We start from the raw sequence: 27,972 nt of genomic DNA on the forward strand, positions 1-27,972 counted from the left end.
AAAAATGAATAATAATAATTAAATAATAAAATGTAGTGCCAACCATGTGGTAAGCTCTTGATAAGTAATTTTTAATTAAATGCACCCTAATTAAGCATGCTAGCTATCACTCGCTGGAAACTAGCTTATTATTAACTTGTTTTCATTTTGCATTTAAGGAAAATTGTAACTATTTATTAATGAAAGAGGGAAGAAGAGAGGACCAGAGCATCATGCTGGCATATGCAATGCCAGGGATTGAACCCAAGACCTGATGCTAGAAAGACCAATGCCTTATCCAGTGTGTCACCTCACAGGCCAGGGGAAAGTATTTTTTAATGACTTATTTATAACAGAGATAGAGTGAAACAGTATCACTCTGGTATATGTGGTACTGGAGAGCAAACCCAGGACCTTATGCATGCAAGTCAGGTGCTCTACCTGCTTCACAAGGTCACGTGGTTAATATAAAAATGACTAGAGCAATAAAGCTGAACACATGCTTCCTAAAGGTAGGGGAGATAGCATAATGGTTTATGCAAACAGACTCTCATGCCTGAGGCTCCAAGGTCCCAGGTTCAATACCCCACACCACCATAAAGCCAGAGCCAAGTAGTGCTCTGATAAAAACAGGTGTCTCTCTGTCTCTTCCTCCTCCTTCCCTCTCAATTTCTGACCATCTCTATCCAATAAACAGATAATTTTTAAAAAGAAATCAAAACAAGATTAACCATCTTTGTTGTCAGTTTTTGTCATTAATATAAGGAGGCACATTTATTAAGATTGCATTATAATGGGAGGGGAACCAGAGGGAGACAGTACTATTCAGTTCTGGCATATATTGGTACTAACAGAACTATCTATCAATCTAGTCTCATTTTCTATCACCAAACCAAGATATGAACAGAATAATATTATAGTTTAGTTCCTATTTTCCTTTTTAAATATACCACTATCCAAAACATATTTTCTCCTAACCAGGTACATTACTATTTTTTTTCCCACTCGGGTCTTCATTTCTTGGTAAAAATTCCAAACTGCCAATCAAATTAGACCTTACTTCACAATTGCCCACTGAAGGAAAAATATCTCTTGTACAAAGACCTGAGTTTGAATACGAGACATTATGACTACCGAACTATAGTGAAATTATATAACCTCTCCAAACTTCAATTCCCAGATATAATACAAAGTAAGTTTATCTACACTTTTTCAGCTCCTTAAATTTTTAAGTGTATAAGCACATTATTCACAATTGCCATGGAGTGAAAATAGCCAAAATGCTTATGGACAGATGTCTAGATGACAAAATTTTGGGACATATATTCAATGAAATATTACTCAATTTAAAAAAGGCAGTGTCCTTCAGATAACCCCACCAATGTGTCCTAGAGCCCTGTTTCCCCAGAGTCCCAGCCCACTAAGAAAAGAGAGAGGCAGGCTGGGAGTATGGATCGACCTGCCAACACCCATGTTCAGCGGGGAAGCAATTACAGAAGCCAGACCTTCTACTTTCTGCATCCCATAATGACCCTGGGTCCATACTCCCAGAGGAATAAAGAATAGGAAAGCTATCGGGGAGGGGATGAAATGTGGAGTTCTGATGTTGAGAACTGTGTGTAACTGTACCCCTCTTATCCTACAGTTTTGTCAATGCTTCCTTTTTATAAATTAAAAAAAAAAAAAAGTAGTGTCTGTCCTTCAGGACAAAATGGATAGAACTAGAGGTGACTGTTTAGTAAAGAAATTAAGGAAGTAAAAGACACCTACCAGATGGTTTAGTTCATATATGGAATATAAGGAACTGAAGCAGATGAACTTACAAAAAAAATGCCAATGATCACAGATTATCTCAAATTTTATGAGCATTATGGTGGCTGGGGAGAGGGGGGACTCACAGAAATTTGCTTATGGGTATGGTGTAGAGCACTAAACCTGAAATCCTATAAACCGTCATTAAATCACCAACAAAACATTTTATAAAAATTCAGTATCTTACCTAGCACAAAGAGACTATATATCTTATCCTATTTACTGACAAGGCCATCCTATCACTCCTTGAACATTTCAGATTTCCATTTTGCAGCCTGTTCTAATCAAGTACAATTAAATGTAATAAAAAATTCTGTCTCATATTGGCATGAAGATGCCAAGAGATCAAAGGAGAAAAAGTCCATTTTGAGTTGACTGTAAAATAGTTGGAGAAACCTACATTCATGAAAGCAGTATAACTATGAAGTGAGCCTTGAAAAAATAAATGCGGTATGAATGAGTAGAAAGTATTTTGAAAACTGTTCATCTACTCATTCACTGACTGGTTTTTGAAGTGCTGAATGTTTATTATGTACCAAGAATTCTTTCCTTCTCCACCGGCCCCCCTCTCATCCCATCCATGCACATCACCACAAGGGTTATTACACACAATGTCTGCACTACTCACAGTGGCCTTTTTTAAAATGTATTTTATTTTAGATAAAATCAGAAAAGTTGAAAGAGGGGAGAGATAAAGAGACATACCTGAAGCACTTCTTTACCACTTATGATGAATCCCCCCAACTCCCCAGCAGGTGAGGTTTTCATTTCTCTCTCTTTTTTTTTTTAATAAAGACAGTGAGATTGAAAGGGGAGACAAGACAGGGAGAAAGACACCTGCAGCACTGCACCAAAACTCATGAAGCTCCTCCCACCAGAGTGGGGACTAGGGACTTGAACATGGGTCCTTGTGCATGGTAATTTGTATGCTGCCTGGTGTACCACACCCAGGCCCCAGTAGGAAAATAAAAGAGATAAAGTCCCTGCTCTAATGGACTATATATTCCAGTGAAGCACGACCGACAAAGTATATAATGAATAAGACATCAAGCTGTTAAAAAAAAAAAAAGTGTGAAAGAAAAAAAAAAAAAGAAAATGACCAGTTAAAGAGACTAGGAAGTGTTCAGGGAAAGATAGGTTGGTATTCACATAAATACATTTTTCTCTTTTTATTTTATGGGGTAATTAATGGTTTACAGTGAACAATAAAATACAGTAGCTTGTATGTGTGTAACATTTCTCAGTTTTCACAATCTAACCCCCTCTAGGTTCTCTTTTTTTGGGGGGGCGGGGGGTAGGACAGAGAAAAACTGAGAGATAAAGTGGAAATAGAAGAGAGAGAGAGACACCTGCAGCACTGCTTCACCACTCATCTAGCCATCAAGCTTCTTCCCTGTAGGTGGCTTAAACTGGAGTCATTGCACATTGTTAACAGGTGTAGTCAACTATATGCATCACTGCCCAGCCCCCAGGGTAACGATTTTAACTATAATCATATTAGATGGCACTTGAACAGCCCTAAACCAAGAAACTTATCTGGGAAGAGTTTCAAATAGAGAGAATAACAGAATAACAGACAAAAACCAGGCACACATGTGGGCAGATCTTGTGTGTGACCTGTGACAGTCACCACATGAAAACAACAACAGTCCAGAGAACTCTCAGAAGGCTAGAAATGGATCTACCCTACAATCCTGCAATTTCTCTCCTGGGGATATATCCTAAGGAACCCAACACACCCATCCAAAAAGATCTGTGTACACATATGTTCTTAGCAGCACAATTTGTAATAGCCAAAACCTGGAAGCAACCCAGGTGTCCAACAACAGATGAGTGGCTGAGTGTATATTGTGGTATATATACACAATGGAATACTACTCAGCTATTAAAAATGGTGACTTCACCATTTTCAGCCCATCTTGAATGGAGCTTGAAAAAATCTTGTTAAGTGAAATAAGTCAGATACAAAAGGATGACTATGGGATGATCTGACTCTCAGGCAGAAGTTGAAAAACAAGATCAGAAGAGAAAACACAAGCAGAACCTGAACTGGAATTAGTATATTGCACCAAAGTAAAAGACTATGGGGGTGGGGGGAGCACAGGTCCAAAAAGTATGACAGAGGACCTAGTGGGGGTTGTACCGTTATATGGAAAACTGGGAAATGTCATGCATGTACAAACTATTGTATTTACTGTCGAATGTAAAACATTAATGTAAAACATTAATTCCCCAATAAAGAAGTTAAAAAAAAATAACTGGAAGACATTATAAATGGTAAGCAGATAACATTTTGGTTTCCATATTTAGCAACACTGAACAGTTTTGCAAAACCAATGGTTAAAATCACATCTTTACAATTCATATAAGCAATAAATACTCAACTTCTTTGGAATTTGTACCTGTTTAATTATTTCACTGCTTTTTCTTCTCCACCATTTTTAGATGCCAGCTCAATTAATATGCCAACTTTCAGCATGAAATAAAAACAAAATGAAATACTTAGTGTATCTGTCTATTGTAACTGATACAGGGAAAGGAGAAACATTACTTCAGTGATATTCTTAAATATCTACAGAATTGAACAACTTCGTCTTTCCTGTTCACAAAAAATGGAGATAAGCCTATTTAATGTCCTTGATATCAGTAATAAGCCAATGAAAAATGGATATACCAATTTAAAATATATTGGAGGACCTGGGTAGTGGTGCACCTGGTTAAGCGCCCACATTACAGTGAGTGCAAGCCCACATTACAGTGAGGTTCAAGACCCCAGTTCCCAAATGCAGGGGGAAAGCTTCATGAGTGTTGAAGCAAGGTTGGCAGGTATCTACCTCTCTCTATCTCCCCCATCCTTCTCGATTTCTGGCAGTCTCTGTCCAGTAAATAAAGATAATACAAAAAAAAATTAATATTGCTGTGAAATATATTAGCCTTGTTTGCATTTTTAACATGAATGTGTACCACTGTGAAAATAGCAAGCTATAATTATATAAACAGATGTTTTCAGCAGTACAAAATAGAATGAGATAATCTTTGAAACAAGGACAGTTTTAATAGCCTGGTATAAAGTATAATCAAGTATTGTAACTTGGAAAAAAATAATCTGTGACATCAGCAGCCAGTAAAGTAACCTCAAATTTATATGAAAAGCACATTACACAAGATTTCCTCTATATATTGAATTAGTCTTCAGAGAATGGGGAGAACTGATTTAGTGGATTAACTGGTTTGTATCTTTCTGTGAGCCTAGTCAAGCTTGAATGTTGCAGATACTGGAGCAGTGTCTCAATAGCAGCAACATCAAAAGTTCTGTGCTTTCTCATATATTGTGTTGTAACTCCAAGGATTACATGAAGACAGATATTCTAAATAAATTTAAATATTATTACTTTATCCAAAGAGCACAGGAGGTTATAGGAGATGATTCAGCGGTAGAGAAGATGCCTTACATGAAACACCTTGTATTTGATCCTACATGAAAAGAGCAGCAAGACAAAAGTACAGATGTTGGAGTAGTGCTTTAATGTCTCCTCTGTTCCTCTCTGTGAGAGATGATTTATAGATTAAGAAAGGGAGGAAGGGAAGCAGAAAAGAGAAGGAAGGAGTATCTAATCAAGATGTAAAGAGACACTGAATTTGCCCTACTGTTGCAGAAACATGCAAAATTCACTATTTCTAGGATCAAATAAAAAGTTATCACATATGCCAGAGACAGGAAAATACAGTCTATAAAGAGGAGATTAACTGAAACTGATCCCCAAAACAAACACACAAGGATATTAAAAGCATGGTCTCTGACTTCAAGCTTTAATAGGCATGGAATGGAAATATATATCACAAAATAAACTGCTACTAATACAAACTGAAATATATAAGATTAAAAGAAAAAATTATTGGGAGTCAGGCTGTAGTGCAGCAGGTTAAACGCAGGTAACGCAAAGCACAAGGACTGGCATAAGGACCCCAGTTCGAGCCCCCGGCTCCCCACCTGCAGGGGAGTTGCTTCACAAGCGGTGAAGCAGGTCTGCAGGTGTCTCTCTCTCCCCTCCCCATTTCTCCCTGTCCTATTCAACAACAGTGACATCAATAATAACATAAACTACAACAATAAAAACAAGGGCAACTAAAGGGAATAAATAAATAATTTAAGAAAAAAAAAAGAAAAACCTTTTTTATTTGTAAAGCTCCAGTACACATAAACCAGAGCTGAGCCACGGTTTAGTTCAAAACATAACAAAGAGAAAAGAATGAAACAAACAAAACCACCACCCACTAAGCTAGATTATACATAAAAATAAAGGTTACTTTTTCCCTTTCTTATTCTATCAGAAAGAAAGTTCGTCAAGAAACAGATGAATTGAGCAAGTATGTTTATGAGGCCCTAACTACACACACACACACACTCGCACACACACACCACGTTATTTATTTATTTATTTATAGGATAGAGACAACCAGAAATTGAAAGGAAGGGGGTAGACAGGGAGAAAGACAGACGCCTGCAGCACTGCTTCACCACTTGCAAGGCTTTCCCCTTTCTTCAAGTGGGAAACAGCGGCTTGAACTCAAGTCCTTGTGCACTGCAACATGTGAGCTCAACTAGATGCAACACCACCCAGCCCCATCTCTCTCCCTTCTCCCTCCCCCCACACTTCTCTCTCTCTCTCTCTCTCTCTCTCTCTCTCTCTCTCTCAGAATCTAAAGAGAAATCATAGCAACTATTCAAAAACGAAACACAAAGACCCTTCTCCCAAAAGGTGTGTGTGTTGGGGGGAAGAGCCAACAATTTCAGCAGCCTGTTTAGAACTGTAACCCTTAAATTAGGAAAGGAAGATGACAGAAAAAAGAATTTAAAGAAATTATTGCAAAAATGTTATTTTTAAAACAATAAACCTACAAAACCAAGAACTTAAAAATGAGCCAAAAAATAGCTCACCAGGTAAAGCAAAAAAAAAGGGGGGGAAAGGATGCCAAGAGCAGTGGATTCATAGCACAGGCACTGAACGCCAGCAATAACTCTGGAGGGAAAAAAGAAAAAGAAAAAAGTAAAGAAAAAACCAGAAAGCCTTTAAACTGAACTAACTACTCCTTACAAATATACATTTTTTACATACATACACTTTATATATTTATATTAAGCCACAGAAACGGCTAGTGGGACTAATGAACTGAATATTTAACTTTCATTAAATACCTGCCTGTGGGTCTAACGTGTGTTTGAGCATGGACGGTTACACCCCGAAGCTCATCTATCAGACTCCCCTTGACATGCCAGCTTTGTGGTCCAGCGAGATGCGGCCACAGTACATGGGGGAATTCCAACCTTCCTATCAGCCTCGCCGCATCACCCACTCCTCCCCCCTTCTGGTGGGCTTTGCCTTCCTTATATTTCTATTTCCCCCGTTCCTACATCACCATCCACACCTTCTCATTGCCTTGCCCTCTTTTCCTTTATAAGGAGATATTGACCTCATTGGCCACCTGGCTACTTCCCCTGCACAGCTACCCCCTTGTAAACTTGTAACTGAGTCAATAAAGATGTTCCGTTCCCTGCAACGGTACCCTAGAGAGGTTTGTGAACCGTCCGCTGCCACGGTAAGCTAGAAGACCTCTTTAGCGAACTAGCTCTTGCCTCGTTTCCACCGAGGAACCCCGACACCTGCCTATGGCTAGTGATTACCATATTGAACACAGAGATCCAGAACTTAGGAATTGTCAGGGGGAAAAAAAATACTAGCACACAAAGTAAAAATAAGAATCCGAGTAGCTGGTCAGTTATTTCTCACACGACCTTAAGAGCCTTTTGAGTAGGATGATTCATTGTGCAGGATGCTCGAGAGAGATTATATTCCTTTCAAAAAAAAGTGTATTTTCCCAGACTTAAGAGCATTCTCAATTTCACTGATCTCAAATCACTTTTTCATTCAGATGAAGAAGGAAGGAAATGTAGACCGAAAAGGGACCCCGCAGTGATAGCATCTTTCTTGTGTGTGGTGCCAGGGCTGGAACCTAAGCCACATGTGTCAAAGCACATGTCCTACCTGGTGAGCTATTTCTCTGAGTCCACTAAGGTCATTCTTAATAAAATTGAAATTATCATTCAAGTACCTTTCATACAGAGAAATTCTAGATCTAATGATAGCAGTAATGCTTTTTCACCAGCAGAGGGAAGATAATAGGTTTAAAAAACTGCATACCGATTTCACATCTTCTATTGTATTGAATAAAAAAAAAGTGTATTAACTTAAAGAGAATTACAGCAGAGATAAAAATGTGGTAAGGGGGATGAGCAGCAGCGAACCCTAAGGTTATATGCACACTGTACTAGGACATGCGCATGGACCCGAATTCGAGTCCCTGCTCCCCACCTGCAGGGAGTATTCGTCACGAGCAGTGAAGAATGTCTACACAAGTCTAATTTTTACTCCCTCTCTGTCTCACATCAATTTCTCTCTGTCCTATCTAAGATACATATTTTTTCATATATATATATATATATATATATATATATATATATATATATATGGAAAAGATAGCCACCAGAAATGGCAGATTCATAGTGCCAGCACCAAACCCCAACAAGTGGAGGCCAAAAAAAGTGTTAAAAAGAAATGTATTTTTTTAATATATTGACAAGTCTACTCAAGAACCAGTTTTTGTTAATTTTATCAGCTTATACAAGAACTATAATCTCTTTAACAAAATAAACAACTCCCCCCCCCAAAAAAAAAAACATCCTGACCAAAAAAAAAGTCAAACGAACCATTTCCACATTAAGTTACACAGACTAAACAAAATGCCCTGGGCTACAAAATGAATTCTAAACAGTTTTCCATATAGAGTATCAATGTTACCAGAATTCCATAGGACAATAAAGCATTTGTTGGAAAACCAAACATGGAAAACAAAACAAATAGTGTAATTTTTCAAAGTTTTAAAATAAAATAGCAAAGATTTACTTGAGAAACGGCATGAACATGCTTAAGAAACACTGCTGAAAAGTCATTTTGTTAGGGTTTGCTGTACAGTACCCAGTATCTTGTATGTAGCTGTGCCATTGGTTGCTTCTAATCTACTTGGTCTAGGCTTTTGAGAGAGTCCGCATATCAAATACACAACCTATATATTAAAAAGACTGTGTTTTAAAAACTTCGAGACATACAAACAGCTATATACAAGATACTGGGTACTATACAGCAAACCCTAACAAAAGGACTTTTCAAAGTTAACCCAATTACCAAATAATGTGATGATAACAGTAACTACCCATTGTCTTTTTGTACCCTAAGACAGCAGGAACCTCACATCTCCACTATAGAGCCTGTATTTCCCCCAATCCTGGAACCTTAGGATAGGGCCCACTTTCCCGCATGCCTCTCCCAATCCATATCAAATAATATTGCATCTGCCGATCACAACCTAATCAACGCAACGATTGCCACCTCAACATGCTTCAGCTCAGACTGTGTCCAGAGACTTTAGGTGTGGAATGACAACCCTTCAGCTTCATTACTCGGGTGAGACCTTTCCTTTCATAGTATTCTCTAATTCCATCCCAGGTGGTTCACTTTCTAACAAAGTCCCAAAACCTAGATATACACCAGGTTCTGTGAGAGAGAGCATATGTTCACACATATATATTTTGCACTAGTATCCATAAACTAGTGCAAAATATATACCTGAAAGCAGAAGTACACTAGAGTTTGCAGTGAGTACCCCCCTAACACTTCCTCTCCACTATTCCAAGCTTTGGGTCCATGATTGCTCAACAATTTGTTTGGCTTTGTATGTTCTCTCTCTTTTCAACCACCAGGTTCCAGATGCCATCAGGATGCCGGCCAGGCTTCCCTAGACTGAAGACCCCACAAATGTGTACTGGAGCTCTGCTTCCCCAGAGACCCACCCTACTAGGGAAAGAGAGAGGCAGACTGGGAGTATGGACCAACCAGTCAACGTCCATGTTCAGCTGGGAAGCAATTACAAAAGCCAGACCTTCCACCTTCTGCAACCCACAACCCTGGGTCCATGCTCCCAGAGGGATAGAGAATGGGAAAGCTATCAGGGGAAGGGAGGGGATATGGAGATTGGGTGGTGGTAATTGTGTGGAGTTGTACCCCTCCTACCCTATGGTTTTGTTAATTTATCCTTTCTTAAATAAAAAATAAATTTAAAAAAATAAAGTAAAATAAATTAACTGAGAAAAAAAAAGAAACTGCTGATTTTCACTGCAGGTAGAAAATTGACTCTGTATATTAAGTCTGATATGACTTAACCACAGAATCTTTTTCTTAATCATTCAGAAGACAGTTTTAATGTCTACCAAATCTAAATGCCTCTTTCCAGTCCCTTTTACCATCCTATTATATTTAATTCTTCTATGGTCCTTCTCCCCGTTCTTAGAATTTCCTCCTCCTCAGGCTTCTCTACTCTGTCTCTGATGTATCCCAGGCCCATAGTTAGTAGCTCCTTCAAAGGTTCCACCTCCTACTGTTGTCTCCCACCCTAGTTAGTCTGTCATCAACCCTCAGATCTGTAAGTGTCTAATTAGGGCCAGTGAAATAGCTCACTTGGACTGTGTGCTTTGTCCTGTGTGTCACCCAAGTTCAAACTCACTCCACACCACATTAAAGGAAGTTTCAGTGTTATTTTTTTTTAAGTTTAACTTATTTATTAATGAGAAAGACAGGAAGAGAAAGGAAAAACCAGATATCACTCTGGTACATGTGCTGCTAGGGACTGAACTCAGCACCTCAAACATTAGTCTACTGCTTCGTCCACTGTGTACCTCCTGGACAACATGGTTACTTTTTTTGTTTGTTTGTTTGTTTTAATTTTATTGGGGTTTGGGGTTGGGTTGATGGTTAACAGTATATTCATTTTTCTTTTTTTTATATAGAAGAGTTTTATTTTTATAAGATAAAACTCTACCTTCTTCCATTTTATTCCTCAAATAGTAGGCAGATAGACATAGATTGAGAGGTGAAAAAAAAAATTTTTTTCTTTATTTACTGGATAGACAGCCAGAAATTGAGAGGGAATGGTGGGGGTAGAGAGGGAGAGAGACAGAGAGACACCTGCAGCACTGCTTCACCACTCCTGAAACTTTCCACCCGCAGGTGGGGACCAGAGACTAGAACCTGGGTCCTTGCGCACTGTAACATGTATGCTAACCAGTGCGCCACCACCTGGCCCCATTAAAAGTATATTCTTTTAACACATAAGTGCAACCTCTCATCTCCCCTTGATTGATGTCTAGGAGACACAACAAGGTCTCAATGTCCCTTCATTCTGTCCCTTACCTTCCCTCCCCAGAGTCCTTTGCTTTGATGCAATACACCATACATAGTCCAAGTTTTACCTTATGTTTTTCCTTACTGTCCTTTGTTCTTAAATTCCACCTAAAAGTGAGATTATTCAGTATTAATCTTTCTATTTCTGGCTTGTCTCACTCAACATGATGCCTTCAAGTTCTGATCACAATATGGCAAAGGAGATAACCTCATCATTTTTAATAGCTGCATAGTGCTCCATTGTGTATATGTACCTCTTTCACACACATTCTTCTTTCTCTAAAAAAGTGTCTAGCCAACTCCATGACTTAGCAAACATTTCCAAACAAATGAATTTAAAATTAAAAGCCTTTCCAGGAGACTGGAGTGAGCTTACTCTGACCTCAACTAAGGTGCAATAACCTGGGTTTAGCTTTTGGCCACCACACTAGAACACTATTCAAAAGAGAAGCTTCACAAGGAGTAAAGCAGTACTGTGGTATCTCTCCTTGCTCTTCTATTTCTTCTTCTCTTTCACTTGCTATCTGAAAAATAAATAAATAAAAATTGCTAAGTTTGCTGGAGCAGTAGAATCCCACAGACGCAAAGCTCCAGTCCAGAGCCAAGCAAAACACCTGACTCAACTCCCACTCGGTGATTTTCACTTTCCCCTAAGTTCCATAACTCTGAATATTTGCACTACTCTTTTCCGTAGTTTCATAGTTATATAAAGTATAGATCAGAAGGTAAAAATCTGTTCTATATACTTAACCATGACTTATTTACTACTTTATAAAATATGTGTCCCCATCACCATTACAGGAATGAAATTTTGCCTAGATTTATGTATAGCAACCCAATGATTTGTCAAGAGAAAGTGCAAAAAGACAGCACCATCACCCCCAAAATAAAGGGACAAATCATGAAATAATAGAAATGACTGATGTGCATATTAAAAATGTTCACTTTTTAGAGTATCAAGAAAATGTAAAATAAAGTAGTGTGATATGATTTTCACCAATCATATCAAGGAAATATTTCCAAAATATGAACATTCAGTGACTGGTTACTTGCAGAGGATCAGTCTTTACATTTGTGGCAAGAAAGTAAACTAGTCCCAACATTCCTAGCTATACAGACTAAATAGACATCAATGTGGTATATCTCAACATACACCTTTCATAGATAAATTACTACTAGCAAATTCTCCATGCAGAGAATAAGTTTTATTTTCCCTACTGTACTCTACTTTGTTCTCAGTAAATGACTTAATAATCTGATTGATCCCTCACATTTCAGGTCCCTCTTACCTTTCTCAGAACCTAATGTTCTTTTTCTGTTACCCAAAACTAAACACTTTTATCAGTTTTTTTAATCAATTTCCCTCTAATTCTTGCATTAACAAATTAACTATACGTCTAATTTTCTTCTCAAAGAACGTGCCAATTTTTAGATATAAACCTGGATTATGACCTAAAAAGACATAGCGCTCCCCTGCCTAATGCACCGGTTTTGCCATGCACACAACCAGGTTTGAGCACAGCCAAAACCACTTAGGAGGCAGTGTTTTTTCCCCTCGTCTATATCTGCCTGTCTCTGCTCCCACCCACCTTTCCTGAAAAAAGTCAGCCCAAAGTGGTAAAGCCTCAGCAAAGGGAAGAAAGGGGGGCATCTAAAGAAAACCAAAGGGGCCAGGTGGTGACACACTTGGTTGAGCACATGTTACAATGTGCAATACCCAGGTTCAAGCCTCCAGTCCCCACCTGTAGTGGGAAAAGCTTCACAAATGGTGAAGCAGAGCTGCAGGAGTCTCTGTCTTGCTCCCTCTCTACCTCCTCCTTTCTCCCAATTTCTGGCTGTCTCTACCCAATAAACAAAGATAATAAAAAAGAAAAGACCAAATAGGCCACAAAAACTTAGCAACTAGTGAGGTATGGGAAAGGAAATTTGTAAAGAAAGAAGCAGGCTGGCAGCTGAGTGGTGATGTACCTGGTTGAGTCCACACAAGGGCCCAGATTCAAGTCCCTGTACCCCGCCTACTGGGTAAAAGACTCACGAGCAGTGAAACTATACTGTGGGTGAGTGTCTTTCTCTCTCCCTCTACATCTCCCTCTCACCTCAAAATCTGTCTATTCAAAAATAAATTTTAAGTTTTTTTTTCTTTTTTTTAATATTTATTTTATTTATTCCCTTTGTTGCCCTTGTTGTTTTATTGTTGTAGTTATTATTGTTGTTGTTGTTGTTGGATAGGACAGAGAGAAATGGAGAGAGGAGGGGAAGACAGAGAGGAGGAGAGAAAGACAGACACCTGCAGACCTGCTTCACCGCCTGTGAAGCGACTCCCCTGCAGGTGGGGAGCCGGGGCTCGAACCGGGATCCTTATGCCAGTCCTTGTGCTTTGCACCACCTGCGCTTAACCCGCTGCACTACAGCCCGACTCCCAAATTTTAAGTTTTTTAAATCTTAAAAAAAAAAAAAAAAAAAGCAGGCAACAAGATTCCAAAGAGACAAAGAACAAAAGATGTGGAGACCAAAAAAAAAAAAAAAAGGCTCTTTCACTCCTTCTGATGCAACCAAGTAAGATGTAGATGTTATTGTTATTGATATGATCAAACAACTTCTATTGTAACCTATTTATGTTGTGCTTTTCCTCTACTTTAGAGAATAGAAAGCTAAAATACTCTATTTCTCTAATCACTTTGTGAAGTTCTGAATGAAAATATGTTCCCACCATTTAGATGCACTGAAAGCAAAATTGAGGTGACGTGAGGGGGACAGAAGACAACTGACCTGGGAGAGCACACACTTTGTCATGCCTGAGGACTGGTATCTGAGGCACCCACCAGCACATAGGAGCACTGCACAAAGAGGAAGCCTCACAAGTAGTGAAATAGTACTGGAGGTTTCTGTCTCTGTCTCCCTCAGTCCTTCACCCACTATAGGGATAAGGGAGAAGGTTTCCTCCAGGAGTGGTGGAATCATATAGGCATGAAGCCCCAGTGAAACCCAAGTTGGATGGGGAAAAAAAACTGCAAGCTATCTTACTGCCCTTTGTGTCTATTTTCTGCAAGATGATGATGGATGTCTAGTCTCGTTTCTTGAACAAAGAAAAGATTTTTACACAAATAATGTTTTCTAGGACATCATTATCAGCTTAGACATACTATAAAGCAGCTGTACCTTTCCAATCCCCCTACAGCTAGTGGTGTTTTCCTTAAACTCCATGCCAGTTTCAGGAATAATGGCTCCCTGGCAGTTCTGCTATAAACTGAATATTATTATAATATTATTGAAAACTCAGCCTAGCTTACTCTTGGCTCTTTACAGAAATATCCTAAGTAGCTAATTTTTAGTAAGTACTAAAGCATTTGTTGATACACCTAGAATACTATTTTCTATGCCAAAATCATACTAAGATAACCACAACTTAAACATACAAAAGAGAGACATGACTGCAGTATTTAAACTTAACCACTTTTATAATTGGACATTCAACAGTTTTACTGAAGCTAAAAAAAAAATTACAAGAATATTGGATGGGACTGTATTTTTCAGAAAGTAACTCACCAGAGATAGTAACCCTTATCAAATATTGGATACTTAATTTATGAAATATTTCAAAGGCCACTGAGATTAGTTTTTATATACTGATCATATTGTGGATATTGATCTTTTGTAGATGTCTTAAACTGGCAGTATTGTGGTATCCTACATGCTTCTCTTCCTCAGTCATTTATTCATCCAACAAATGTTTACTGGGCACACATGTGCCAGGATATATTCTAGGTGAACAAAAATGACCACCCCCAAAAAATCCTTATTTTGGAAAGGGAGGCATTAAGCAAAATCAAGTACACATTATACTTGAATGAAGTCTCAACTTAAGTGAGAGATTAAAAATTAGGAGAATATTGGGTGGGATCACCTTTTTCATAAAGAAAAATCACCATAGTAGCGCTCATCAAATATCACATATATGGGTGCAAATACAAAACAGGCAGAGAGAATACATGTGTGAAGATATATTTGAATATATTAAAAACAAGAAAGACTAACACTGAACCACTAATAGGGCTTTGGTTTTTACTCTAACAGACAAAATATTGGAGGCTTTCAGGGGTAACAATGGCATCAACTGATCTGATTGCACTGGGGTTTTTTTTTATTGTTTTTTTGTTTTTAGTTAAACCCTTATTTATATTTTTTATCTTAATATTTACCTTATTAGATAGGACACAGAGAAATTGAGAGGTGAACAGGAGGCATAAAAGGAGAGAAAAAGAGACATCTGCAGTATTGCTTTACTGTTTGTGAAGCTTCCCCTCTGTAGGTAGAGGAAAGGGACTTGAATCCTGGTCCTTGCACATGGTACCTTACGCACACAACCAAGCACATCTCAGTCCTCTGACTAGATTTTTTAAAAATCACTGGAGCTCGGGAGTCGGGCGGTAGGGCGGCGGGTTAAGTGCAAGTGGCGCAAAGCGCAAGGACCAGCCTAAGGATGCCGGTTGGAGCCCCCAGCTCCCCACCTGCAGGGGAGTCACTTCACAGGCAGTGAAGCAGGTCTGCAGGTGTCTGTCTTTCTCTCCCTGTCTTCCCCTCCTCTATTTCTCTCTGTCCTATCCAACAATGACAACATCAGTAACAGTAATAACTACAACAATAAAAAACAAGGGCAACAAAAGGGAATAAATAAATATTTTTTTAAAAAATCACTGGAGCTACTGTACTACAGCAAACTATAATGGGTAAGAATAAGAGCTGGAGATCAGTTAGGAAACCACTGGAGTGAATATGAGGGCAATTCCAAAGCTTTGGGCAGAAGGGGAGAATAAGATGGAAAAGACTGTCCAGGAAGAATTCAATAAGACATTTTAATCTGAAGTTACTGAATGAACAGTCATGTACAATCAGATATAACTGAAGTTCTTTTGAAGTTTTTTGGTCTGAAGATACGTATCAGGGAGTTATCAACTTAAGAGTTAATAGCTAAAAAAAAGGAAACTAGATGAGATTGACAAAAGTTGAGTGCAGACAGAAAAGAAAATGAGTCTGGAACAGACAGAATCATGGGGAACAAGACTTCTGTGTCTTCTGATGAGGGAAAAAAAAAAACCTCAATGTCCTATGCTAGTGAACTAGCTGATTCTAATTCTGGTTCTAGCCCCTACAATAACTAGGAATAATAATGCATAGTACAATATAATTTTATATGTAACAGAAGACAACCTTGGACTAAAGTTTCATATCCCTTATACAACTTCAATTCATATGGCAAGTGTCGATGTTTTCTTGCTTGTTTTTTACCAGCGCTGCTCAGCTCTGGCTTACGGTGGTGCAGGAGATTGAACCTGAGACTCTAGTTTCAGAATGACAGTCGCTTTGCATAATCATTATGCTATCTGCCCCCGCCCAAGTATTTATTTTATTACCAGAGCACTGCTTAACTCTGGTTCATGGTGGTGCAGGGAATTGAACCTGGGACACTGGAGCCTCAAACACAAACACAAGAGTCTCTTTGTGCAAGTGGCAATGTTTCCCCTCACACATAATAGGTGCTCAGAAATATTTGTGAAATAACTATTTCTTTAACACCTGTATAAAATCTGTGATTAGTAATGAGAAGTTGATTTGTTTTCATGGTATAGTTGCAGCTCTTTTCAGTGTGTCCTTGAAAAACAGGAAAACTCAGAAGTAAATTAAGAAAATATGGGGCCACATGGTGGTGGACCTAGTTAAGCACACACATTACAGTACTCAAGGACCTGGGTTCAAACCCCTGGTCCCCACCTGCAGAGGGAAAGCTTCATGAGTGGTGAAGCAGGTCTGAAGTTGTCTCTCTGTCTCTATCCCTATCTTCCCCTCCCCTCTCAATTTCTCTTGTCTCTATCCAATAATAAATAAATAAATATTTTTTAAAAATAAAATATTACGTTTCAAATGCTTTTTAAACAACACCAAAATAGCTCATGATAAGGTCTTTTTAAATCCAGCACCCTAAAATGATTAGGATCTTACCACAGTAGATCTAATAGCTAATTTAATTAATTCTTAATCACACTGTCTTTGCAATAACTCATTTGAAGCTTTTCTTAACTTTAGATCGCATAGGCTACGGGGTGACAGTCTATTACCAAATATTTGATAAAAGGTATATTGTAAAGTTGAAGAAACTCAGTATCTTTTGTCCTTTAGTAGTAATTTTTTTCTTGGTAACTACACAAACAGTACTGGGTAAAAGCAGTTGCTTTTAGTAATATGATAAAGTATTGACAGGGGTGGGAGATGCTCCTTGTCATTAAGTCTCAGACTTTTAGTGAACCTTGTTGGTACAGTGAACAGCACAGATCTTATCAGTCCTGCTGCTCTCCTTTAATGGGACAAGACACTACAGTTGGATGAACCTGGAATTTACCTTTCCCAGGGCTAACTGTTGGGAGTTCCCTTTCTTAAATCTGACAATATTGGGGAAGTAATTGCAGAAAAAGGCCAGTGACATTCACCTATTAAGACAATAAGTTAGTGGAAATACAAAAGGAATTAATATTACAAATAAGAGAAAGTGTCTATCTAATATTTGGATAAAATTTAACACTAATAACTTACATCTAAAAATTTGTAAATTTTAAAATGTACTTAAAATTCTTGGGGAAAAAAACACAATAGGATGTAGGTGATAAAAAGAGAGGGGGAGAGAAAGATAGACACCGCAGACCTGCTTCACCACCTGTGAAGTGACTCCCCTGCAGGTTGGGAGCTGGGGCTCGAATCGGGATCCTTACACTGGTCCTTGTGCTTTGTGCCACATGTGCTTAACCCGCTGTGCTACTGCCTGACTCCCTACTGTCAACTAATTTAAGAGGACTCCAAGAACACATTCAGATTTGGAAATCTGCTAAGAGAACTTAAACAAAATGGGTTCCAAATTTCTTTGATCTGCTGTTAAGGAATAGGGGGGGAAATAGTTAAATTCATCTGGTAGAAAAATTAGTATCATTATTATTAGCAGCAAAAGTATGAAAAAGATGTAACTTATACACCAAGCATTAAGATGACATTCACTGGGGTCAGGTGTTGGCACACCCAGTAGAGCACGTATGTTACCACGAGGACTCAGGGTCAAGCCCATCTGCAGAGGATAAGTTTCACAAGCAGTGGAGTGGTGCTGCAGGTGTGGTGCTGCACCCTCTATAAAGAAAAGAATAAGTAGGGGAGAGAGTTCAGGTCCTGGAACTTGATGGCAGAGGAACTAGAGGGGGTTGTATTGTTATGTGGAAAACTAAGAAATGTTATGCATGTACAAATTATTATATTTACTGTCGACTGTAAAACATTAATCCCCCATTGTCATAAATGCCAGTTCCCTGAGGTGTACTTTATTTTATCTATAGTATGAAGTAGGGTTGTTTTTGCTTCTTGACCAAAGCACTGTTCAACTTTGACTACTGGTGGTGCTGGGAAGTGAACCTGGGACCTCTTAAATGTATGAATCTGCTTAAAGTAGGTTCACACAAAATTCCCAAATATCACATAAAAAACACCCTGTCCTTACTGCCTGTAGTAGACTCCTAAAATTCCACTTCATGTGTCTACTTTTAAGATTTATTTATTTGGGGCTGAGAAGGCAGCATAATGACTATGTAAAAAACAAAACAAAAAACTTTCATGCCTGAAGCTCTGAGGTCCCATTCCCAGCACCACTATAAACCAGAGCTGAGCCGTGCTATAGGGGAAGGGGTCGTTAAAACAAGATAAATAAAATATTTTAAAAGATTTATTTATTTGGAGGCCAGGCAGTAACACACCAAGTTGAGTATACATGTTACCATGTACAAGGATCCAGTTTCAAGCCCCTATTCCTCACCTGCAGGAGAGACACTTCATGAGTGGTGAAGCAGTACTGCAGGTATAGCTCCCTCTCTACCTCCCCTCCCCCTATCAATTCCTCTCTGTCCTATCAAATAAAAAAATAAATTAAAAAAAGGATTTATTTTGGGCTGGACAAATAGCTCACTTGGATAGTGTGCTACCTTGTCATGTGTTCAACCCAGGTTTGTGCCAGGCCCCAACCACACTGAAGAAAACTTTGGTGCTATGTCTCTTTCTCTCTGCCGTGTGTGTGTGTGTGTGTGTGTGTGTGTGTGTGTGTGTGTGTTTTTCTGAGAGAGAGAAAAAAATGGAAAAAAAAAAAAAAAAGCACTGCTCAGTTCTGGTATACGTGGTACTGAATAGGTATTGAATATCAAACCAAGGCTTCATGCAAGTCTTATGCTCTACTGCTGAACATCTCCCAGAACCCTCACATTTCTATTTTTTGAAAAGTTAAAAGATTCCCCTGAAGGCAAGATGGTCTGTTGATTTTTTTCTTTTTTCCATGTGAAATGCACAAGTACAACAAAGGTCATCTTCCTACATTTAGGACAAAATACAAAAATGTCTAAGAGACACTGAATGGTTGCAGCATTTCATTTCTTTCTCAGACCTGCCAAAACCAAATCTTATCTTCTAAAGAATAAATCTCTCTGAAAAGGTCATGTGAAAACATCTTATCTTTACATGTACCTACCTGTATTTTTGTGTGCACAGATACACTATGTCCTTTAATTCCTTCACCATCTGGCTAAAACCCACATTTCCTTTTAGTACCTGCCTCAAATGAGACTTTCGTAAACCTTTTCCAACAGATTCACTTCCACATGCCCGTGTTTGTGTGTATTTGTGTGTGTGTGTGTGTGTGTTCTCATGTTCTCATGTTGATGCATGCCATCACCACTGTGTTCACTCACATTCATGCACTCATTCAAAAGATACTTGCTGAGTTATATTTACCTACCACCTTTCACCCATTGTACCAATACACCCCCAAACAGGACAAACAAGGTCTCTTCTAACAGCTGTAAACCCACAGAGATACAGATGCAGCAATAATTATCCAAATATGTAATTACAATGTGGTTAAAAAAAAAAGTGAAAAGAGTGATGGTGTGCCTTACATACAGAAATAAAAGCCTAGGAGTCAGGCGGTAGCGCAGCAGGTTAAGCGCACATGGCGCTAAGCGCAAAGACCGGCGGAAAAATCCTTGCTGGAGGATCCCCAGCTCCCCACCTGCAGAGGAGTCGATTCACAAGCAATTAAACAGGTCTGCAGGTGTCTACCTTTCTCTCTCCCTCTCTGTCTTCCCCTCTTCTCTCATTTCTCATCTTTCTCTCCCCGTCTTCCCCTCCTCTCTCCATTTCTCTCTGCCCTATCTAACGATGACATCAATAACAATAACTACAACAACAATAAAAAAAAGGGGCAACAAAAGGGAAAATAAATATTAAAAAAAATAAAGTAGAAGCCTAACTTAATCTGGGAGAAGCATTTCCCTTGAAGAGATAATTAAGCAGGAACAGGAAAATAAGTAAAATTAATCAGATCAAAAAAGATTGTTAAAGAGCTTCCTAAGAAGAAGGAACAACGGGGAGTCCACTGGTAGTGCAGTGGATTAAGCGCAGAAGGACCAGCATAAGGATCCCAGTTCGAGGCCCCAGCTCCTCACCTGCAGGGGAGTTGCTTCACAAGCGGTGAAACAAGTCTGCAGGTGTCTATCTTTCTCTACCCCTCTGTCTTCCCCTCCTCTCTCCATTTCTCTCTGTCCTTTCCAACAACAACGACAACAATAATAACTAGAACAATAAAGCAAGGGCAACAAAAGGGAATAAGAAAATAAGTAAATTTTTTTAAAAAAAGAAGGAACAACATATGCAAAGGACTTGAGGAAGCATTCTAGAAACTGTGAAAGCAATCAGTGGACAACAGAGTACAAGGGGCACAGTGTCCCAGAAGTGGAGAGGGGAAACTACTTCATCAAGCACTGTTATAACACATTATCTTTATTCACTAAAAAAAAAAAAAAAAAAAAAAAGCAGCCTCAATTAGTTATACCCATAACGTTATCTAAAAGAAACCCTGGTACCCAACAATAGATGAGTAGCTGAGAAAGTTGTGGTACAGATACACAATGGAATGCTACTCAGCTATTAACAAATGGTGATTTCACTTTCTTCACCTCAGCTTGGATGGAGCTTGAAGGAATCACATTGAGATAAGTCAGAAAAGAGAAGGGTGAATATGGGATGACCTCACTTGGACAGACGTTAAAAAATACTACCGTGACGCCAACCTGACTTCCCTGAACAGAGGACTACTCACCAATGTGTCCTGGAACCCCACCTCCCCAGAGCCCTGCCCCAATAGGGAAAGAAAGAAACAGGCTTGGGTAATGGATTGACTGTCAACTCCCATGTCCAGTGGAGAAGCAATTACAGAAGTCAGATCTTTTCTACCTTCTGTACTCCCATAGAGATCTTTGGTCCATACTCCCAGAGATATAGAGAACTTTCCAATGTAGGGCATGGGATATGACACTCTGGTGGTGGGAACTGTATGAATTGTACCCTTCTTATCCCAAAATCTTGGTGATCATTATTAAGTCACTAATAAAAAAAAAAAAAGTTGAAAAGTAAGAAAACAACCATAAGGAAAAACACTAAGCAGAACTTGGACTGAGTGGGTGTATTGCACCAAAGTAAAAGACTCCGGGGTAGAAGGAGGGATCAGGTCTTGGATCATGATGGCAGAAGAGGATGGGGGGGGACTGTTATGTGGAAAACTGGGAAATGTTATGCATGTACAAACTATTGTTATTTTATTGTCAACTGTAAATCATTAATCCCCCAATAAAAAAATTTTTTAAAGATAGAAAAATAAGAAAACACAAAGCAGAACTTGGACTTGTTTGGTGTAAAGTAAAAGATTGTACTGTGCACCAAAGTAAAAGTCCAGGAACATGATGGCAGAGGAAAACCTAGAAGGGGCTGAACTGTTATGTGGAAAACTAAGAAATGTTACACATTTACAAATAACTGTATTTTACTGATGACTATAAGCCATTAGACCCCCAATAAAAGGAGGGAAAAAGTGCAGCATCAGAGACAGGTGGTAGGTGGTAGCACACCTGGTTGAGCACACATGTTACAATGTACAAGAGTCCAGGTTCAAGCCCCTGATCCCAATCTGCAGGGGAAAACTTTGCAAGTGCTAAAGCAGTGCTACAGGTGTCTTTCCCTCTTCCTCTCAATTTCTGGCTGTCTCTATCAAATAAATAAAGATTTTTTAAAAATCAGCCTCTAAACTTTTCAGGCATTTTCAGTTTCATAATCCAATATACTACTTAAGTAGTATCCTCTTAAGTCAAGACCAACAAAACCAAAACAAAACAAAAAAAAAAAAGGTGGTGATAAACAAGGACATAAACATCTCAAAACCAGACAATAAAATAATGCTTAAGGTTCAAAACCCCTGTTCTTGACTACCACAAAACTTATTGAGCCCGAAACACATTTTCATACCAACTTACCCATGTTCAGACTCAGTTATGTTACACTAAACTTTTAAATTGGCAAATGGCTCTAAATCCTCACTGTTCCACCAACTGTGGCCACCTAATAATCTAGAGAATTGCTTTAAACTCCCACAGTCACAAATGAGGTCAGAGAAAAGAAGTGCAGCTCCATCTGATTGTTCTTATTCTCCAGTTGCTCAATAAATTTTCTAAGAGTCTGATCAAAAGCAGGAAACTGGCACCTATACCATCCTTTCCTTTCTTACCACCTAAATACTGTCAATTTAGGAAAACACAAAGTACTGTCTCAGTAAGAAAATGTACAAATCCAATTGGCATACCTTTGCCAACTATTGGAATGCAACAAATGGCTAAGTCCCAACCCTATTGTTTTGATTTATATTCTCACAGAGTAATAGGGAAGGCACTTTTGAAAGAAAGAAAATTGAATTAAATAGGGAATAGCTTCAAAATATATGAAAAGCTTGAATGCAGCTTACAGGTAGCGAACAGAATATACACAGTATGGAATCTCTAATAATAACTGATCTGCAGAATAAGTCTTATAAAGTCATTCAAAAGTACATTTAATAAGATTTTCACTACATATATTTACTAGCTTATGTTATAAACAACAGATCCAAAATCATGTAACAAGCTCTCTAAGCTCCACAAAAAGGTTTAATCATACCAAAGACTCCTAAATTTTACAAAACATTTGTAATTTCACTATCTGCTCATTATGCCAGATTTGTGAAATCAAGTCAAACATAATCACAGAGATCTTAACTCTTAACATTTCTTCCTGAAAGATCCAGATATAGCAGTGAAATAATTGTGAAGATCATTTTATTATTATTCCAGACTTAATACCAATAAGGAAAAAAGAAAAGATCATTCTAAAATTATGCCAAGAATTCACGTTCTTCATTGCAGGCTGCACACTAGAACTCTGGACACTATTTTAACCACTTTCTCCACTCTCAAAAACAAAATCCACAAACAAAAGTATAAGCAAAAACAAAAAAGAAACGAAGGCATGTATTTAATGTTACTGGACTGAGGTGACAGCACTGTAGTTATACAAAAAGACTTTCATGCCTGAGGCTCGCCTGAGGCTCAGAGGTTCCAGGTTCAATCTCCAGCACTACAGTAAGCCAAAGCACAGCAGTGCTCTAGTTAAACATATATATATAATAATATATACACATATATTTCCATATATAGTAGTAGTAGTAATATTATCTAATGGCTTCAGGAACAATAGAAATAGCAAATAAATACTTTTTGCTACTCATGTCAAAAAAAGTAAGTTTTTGTCCTAATTTGAGAAATGCATGATTATTCTCTGTCCACCTCTGTAAGTATTAATGAAAATGTTACATGTGATAAGTTAATTTTTTTAATAATTTTAATTTTAAAATAAACTGGGTCAGTGAGATAGCTCACCTGGGAGGGTATCTGCTTTGCCACACAACTGATGTAGTTGAGTCCCAGGTACAGCACATGGAGTACTATGGCAGCAGGGGAAGCTTCTGCGCTATGGTCTCTCTCTTTCTCTGGCTTAGTCTCTCTCTTTCTACCTGAAAGTCAGTCTAGAACAGTAACATCTTGGTGACAACAAAAACCTACAAATTATCTTATGAAACAGCAAAAAACTGATTTTCAATAGACTAGAGGAAAGAAATTTAAACAAAAAATAGTTTACAGTTATTTCTATATATAATGAAATTTAACTTCTCCAAATGTTATTTTGAGAATTACTCAATTTTTAATAAATAGATTAACTAGGGTCTCTAAGCAGGTTACTTATTACTCAACATCATACTACAAAACCTCAGCTCCTGGGGCCAGGTGGTGGCACACCTGGTTGAGCACACATTACAATGCTCAAGGACCTGGGTTCAAGCCCTTCATCTCCTCCTGAATGGGGGTAAGTTTCATTAATGGGCAAACAGTGTTGCAGGTGCCTCCCCTCCTTACCCCCCCCTCAATTTCTCTGTGTCCATAATAAGCAAATAAAAATATATTAAAAATAATAAAGGGGGATGGGTGGTGGCACACCTGGTTGAGCACACTTAACAATGTCCAAGGACCATGGTTCAAGCCCACAGTCCCAACCTGCAGGGGGAAAGCTTTGTGAGTGGTGAAGCAATATTGCAGGTATCTCTCTCCCTAACTCCCCCTTCCCTCTCAATTTCTGTCTGTTTCTATCCAATAAATAAAGATAATAAAAAAAATCATTTGAAAATTTAAATGTTATCTCAGCTCCTTTATTTTTCTAACCTTTTAAAAGATCCATTTTTTTTTTTGCCATGTCGGTGATACGGTGGTCATAGCTACCTACCATTTAAATGTCCATCTTTCAATGTATGTCTAGTGTACTGAACCTTACTAATACAGAACAAAATCCCCAGAAACCTGCACACGTAATCATTATCCGACAAATACCACTACAGTAACTGAGCATTTTAAATTCATTACCTAAACGTTACACAGGTTATGTGACTGGCTCAGTCAGGTTACATTGAAGAGTGCTTTGTTTCCTTAACTAGTCTAGTTACTATACACCCACATGATTTTTCAATAATCCATAATTATGGTAGTGAAGTAATTTACAGATTCTGTGTGACTTACTAAAATTACCAGCCTACTGAAACATGACTCATTTAGTATTGAGGAAGAAAGCAAAGCTTCAGGAAAGTCTAGGTCAAACAAAACTGAAACCTGAAATGCCATTTCCAAAGTCTGAGAAACTCATTATTTGGAGAACTACCTATTTCTCACCGAATTAAAAAAAGTGAATCTATTTACAAATAAACTAAATCTTTCCCTAACCATGAGAGAATGTATTTAAAAAAATTTTTTTTCTCTCAAGAAGTTACCTGTAAGACATTAAAAACAAATCAGACCCCTAAACCCAAAACACATGAGCTATAAAACTAGTGCATTTCTGCTGAAGCAGAAGCCCTCCAACAGCATAACCTAAAATTAGGGTATGAGTGCAGGCCTTTTTTTTCCTTTCCATTTTTGGATCTTTAAAATGCACTCCCAGTGTTCATACATTCTCCTAAACCAGCTGGTTAGAAAAATATAAGTATTAAACACTTTAGAAACATAGGCCTCGTGTAATAAAATTCTTCATCAGTCTAAGATTTAGAGACCAAAAAGAAAAAAAGGAAAGACACCACACTGTTAGCACTATTATCACAGACCCCCTTACACCAAAAAAGACCACTATACTTTCCCAGAAAACACAGGCAAAAATAGAATTTAAAAAAAAGGCTCGGTACAAAAGCTGTCAGGTGAGCAAGCCGGTAGAGCTCCTCCCGCCTGGGTCACCTGAGCTCCAGAGCCCAGAGCGCGGCAGCCGCGGGGGAGAGTCGCGACCCGGGGAGCCAGGGGTGGTGCGACCCCCGGAGCAGCCTGTGACCCTGGCGAGGAGCGCGGCCCTTGACCCCGTGAACAGTCCAGGCGCCGCGCTCGGCCCCGCTCGGACCCCGGGCCAGTCTGAGAACCGCGGGCGCCGCGGAGCCCCGGCCGGAAGGCGGACGCGGGGGCCGGAGCCCGCGCCCGGGGCACCGGCTCGCTGCCTCCCACCGCGCCGAGGGGCGGCTCGGGCTCGGGTTCGGGCTCAGACTCGGGCGGGGCACGGCCGCGGCGCCCACTCCGGGCCCGAGCGTCGCGGCGACGGGAAGGTCACCCACCCAGCCACCCACCGGCCACTGAAGGCCCCGAGCTGGGCGGACGGCGACGCCCGCCTTACCTTTGGCCTCGCAGTCGGCGCAGTACTTGTTGTCCTCCTCCCGCAACAGCTTGGACAGGATGAGCTGGTGCTGCTCGTTCAGCTTCTGAGCTTTCTCCCGGCAAGAGCGCGTCGCCATCGCGGCAGCGGGTCGACGAGCCCGGGGGCAGCTGGGGGACAGCGGCTGCGGCGGACGCGGGCGGGAGACCCGCTGGGGAAGCACCTGGCGCGGCGGGTACGGCGGGCGGACTCAGCCCCAGGAAGCAGCGGCGGCGGGGCGGCGCAACGGCGGCGACGGCAGCTGGAACTGGAGGAGCGGCGGCCGTGGTGTCAGCGCCGACGTGTCCCGCCTCCTCGCCGGCGGCCCCGCACGCACCGCCCGAGCCGGCGAGGGGGGGAGGGGAAGACGGACGGGACCGGGGCTTCCGGGTAGCGCCGCAGGAAGGAACCCAGGCGCGCTGCGCATGCGCCGGACTTCCCGGGATGCTGGCCAACCGGCTTTCCTCCCCGAGGCTCTTTTCCCAAGGTTATTGCAGGAAACTTCCTCTGGTTGCCCGCTGTGAGCTTCCCCATTTTTGAGATGGGAATGTGAGACCATGGTGGGGTGGGGGCGACTGTAAAGGAAGACTTTTGACATGAAGGCGGCTTTCTGCTTTCAGTTTCTTACCTTTGCTTTTGCAGACAGTTTTCGAAGTGCAGAAATAAGAGATTGATATTATTCGCCTGAATTTTGAAGCACTAGCCTAGACGCTAAAGACACATGTAGTAAAAAAAAATTGGGGAGAGAGAAATAGTCTGATAGTGACATATTTAACTAACATATCAATTACTTTGTGCTATTAGAAACTACTTGAAGACCGGCCGTGTACTTCAGGTGTTGAGAATTGCCCGAATTTACTTAAGAAATGACATACAGATTGGCTCTCACCTGCAACCAGCTTCACCCAAAACCAAATTGACCACTTGAGATAAAACCATGAGGTCCTTAACAGCCAGAGGCAGTCCACCAACTCTCCCCTGTACCAGTGAAGCCAATCATGGAGAAAAGTAAGACATAAATGCAACCTTAGAAATTACAAGCAACTAGGGAAGCGGGCAATAAAATCAAACTGCATTTTCAAATCTCTGTAGATTCCTCCTACAGAAACTGTTTGATCCTCCTGAAACGCATTAGCATATCTTGCTTGCCCCTTTCTCCATAACCTTCACCTATAGGTCCTTTAACAAGGTCCTTTTCAAACTCATGGGAGTTTATGGGGAAAATATCCCACCAACAGAACAAGAGCCTGCTTCAACAGAGACTAGGAAACGACTTCCTAGGTCATTTTTGATTTGGCAACAATCTCGTGAACTACTTACTCTTTTAGCCCAATTCAAAGACCCAGTGATATTTGTTATTAAATAAAGGAAGACAGTGAAACATAAAAGAATAATTTACCAGATTACAAAACTACTTAGTGGAGCTGAGATATAAATCTAAAGCAGTCTAGCTCCAAAGTCTAATAAAAGAGTTAATAATAAGACTTGACTTTGTTCTATAATGGAAAGTGTAACTAGGGAGCAAAAAATTCAGCAGTATCATTTTATTAATTTAAAAAACTATAAAAATGATGTAAGAATAGGGGAAGGTAGGTCAGCTGTAGAGTGCATGTCTTAAGACCTTGGATTTTATCCTCAGCATTGCCTATGACAGAATCATGTACTTTTCTCTTACTAAAAATAGTAATAGCTCACAAGGACCTGTGCAAGGATCCTGGTTGGAGCCCCCGGCCCCCCA

At 39.6% G+C, this 27,972-nt stretch overlaps 1 protein-coding gene across 3 annotated transcripts in view; it reads right to left on the reverse strand.

Moving 5' to 3' along the window:
- The window catches only part of SMAP1 (small ArfGAP 1), a 129,732-nt gene extending 103,069 nt beyond the window's left edge, over positions 1-26,663 (reverse strand). For 2 of the 3 annotated variants that reach the window (XM_060189991.1, XM_007529038.3), the window contains exon 1: positions 26,217-26,661. In XM_060189991.1, coding sequence (XP_060045974.1) covers positions 26,217-26,334 — 118 coding nt within the window. In that variant the 5' untranslated portion in view covers positions 26,335-26,661. Of the gene's footprint in view, positions 1-26,216 lie in introns of all 3 variants that reach the window. The other variant, XM_007529037.3, reaches the window with a different exon arrangement.
- Positions 26,664-27,972: the final 1,309 nt, after the last annotated feature.

This window comes from Erinaceus europaeus, chromosome 4 (assembly GCF_950295315.1).
Source record: "Erinaceus europaeus chromosome 4, mEriEur2.1, whole genome shotgun sequence".
Classification (NCBI taxonomy): domain Eukaryota; kingdom Metazoa; phylum Chordata; class Mammalia; order Eulipotyphla; family Erinaceidae; genus Erinaceus; species Erinaceus europaeus.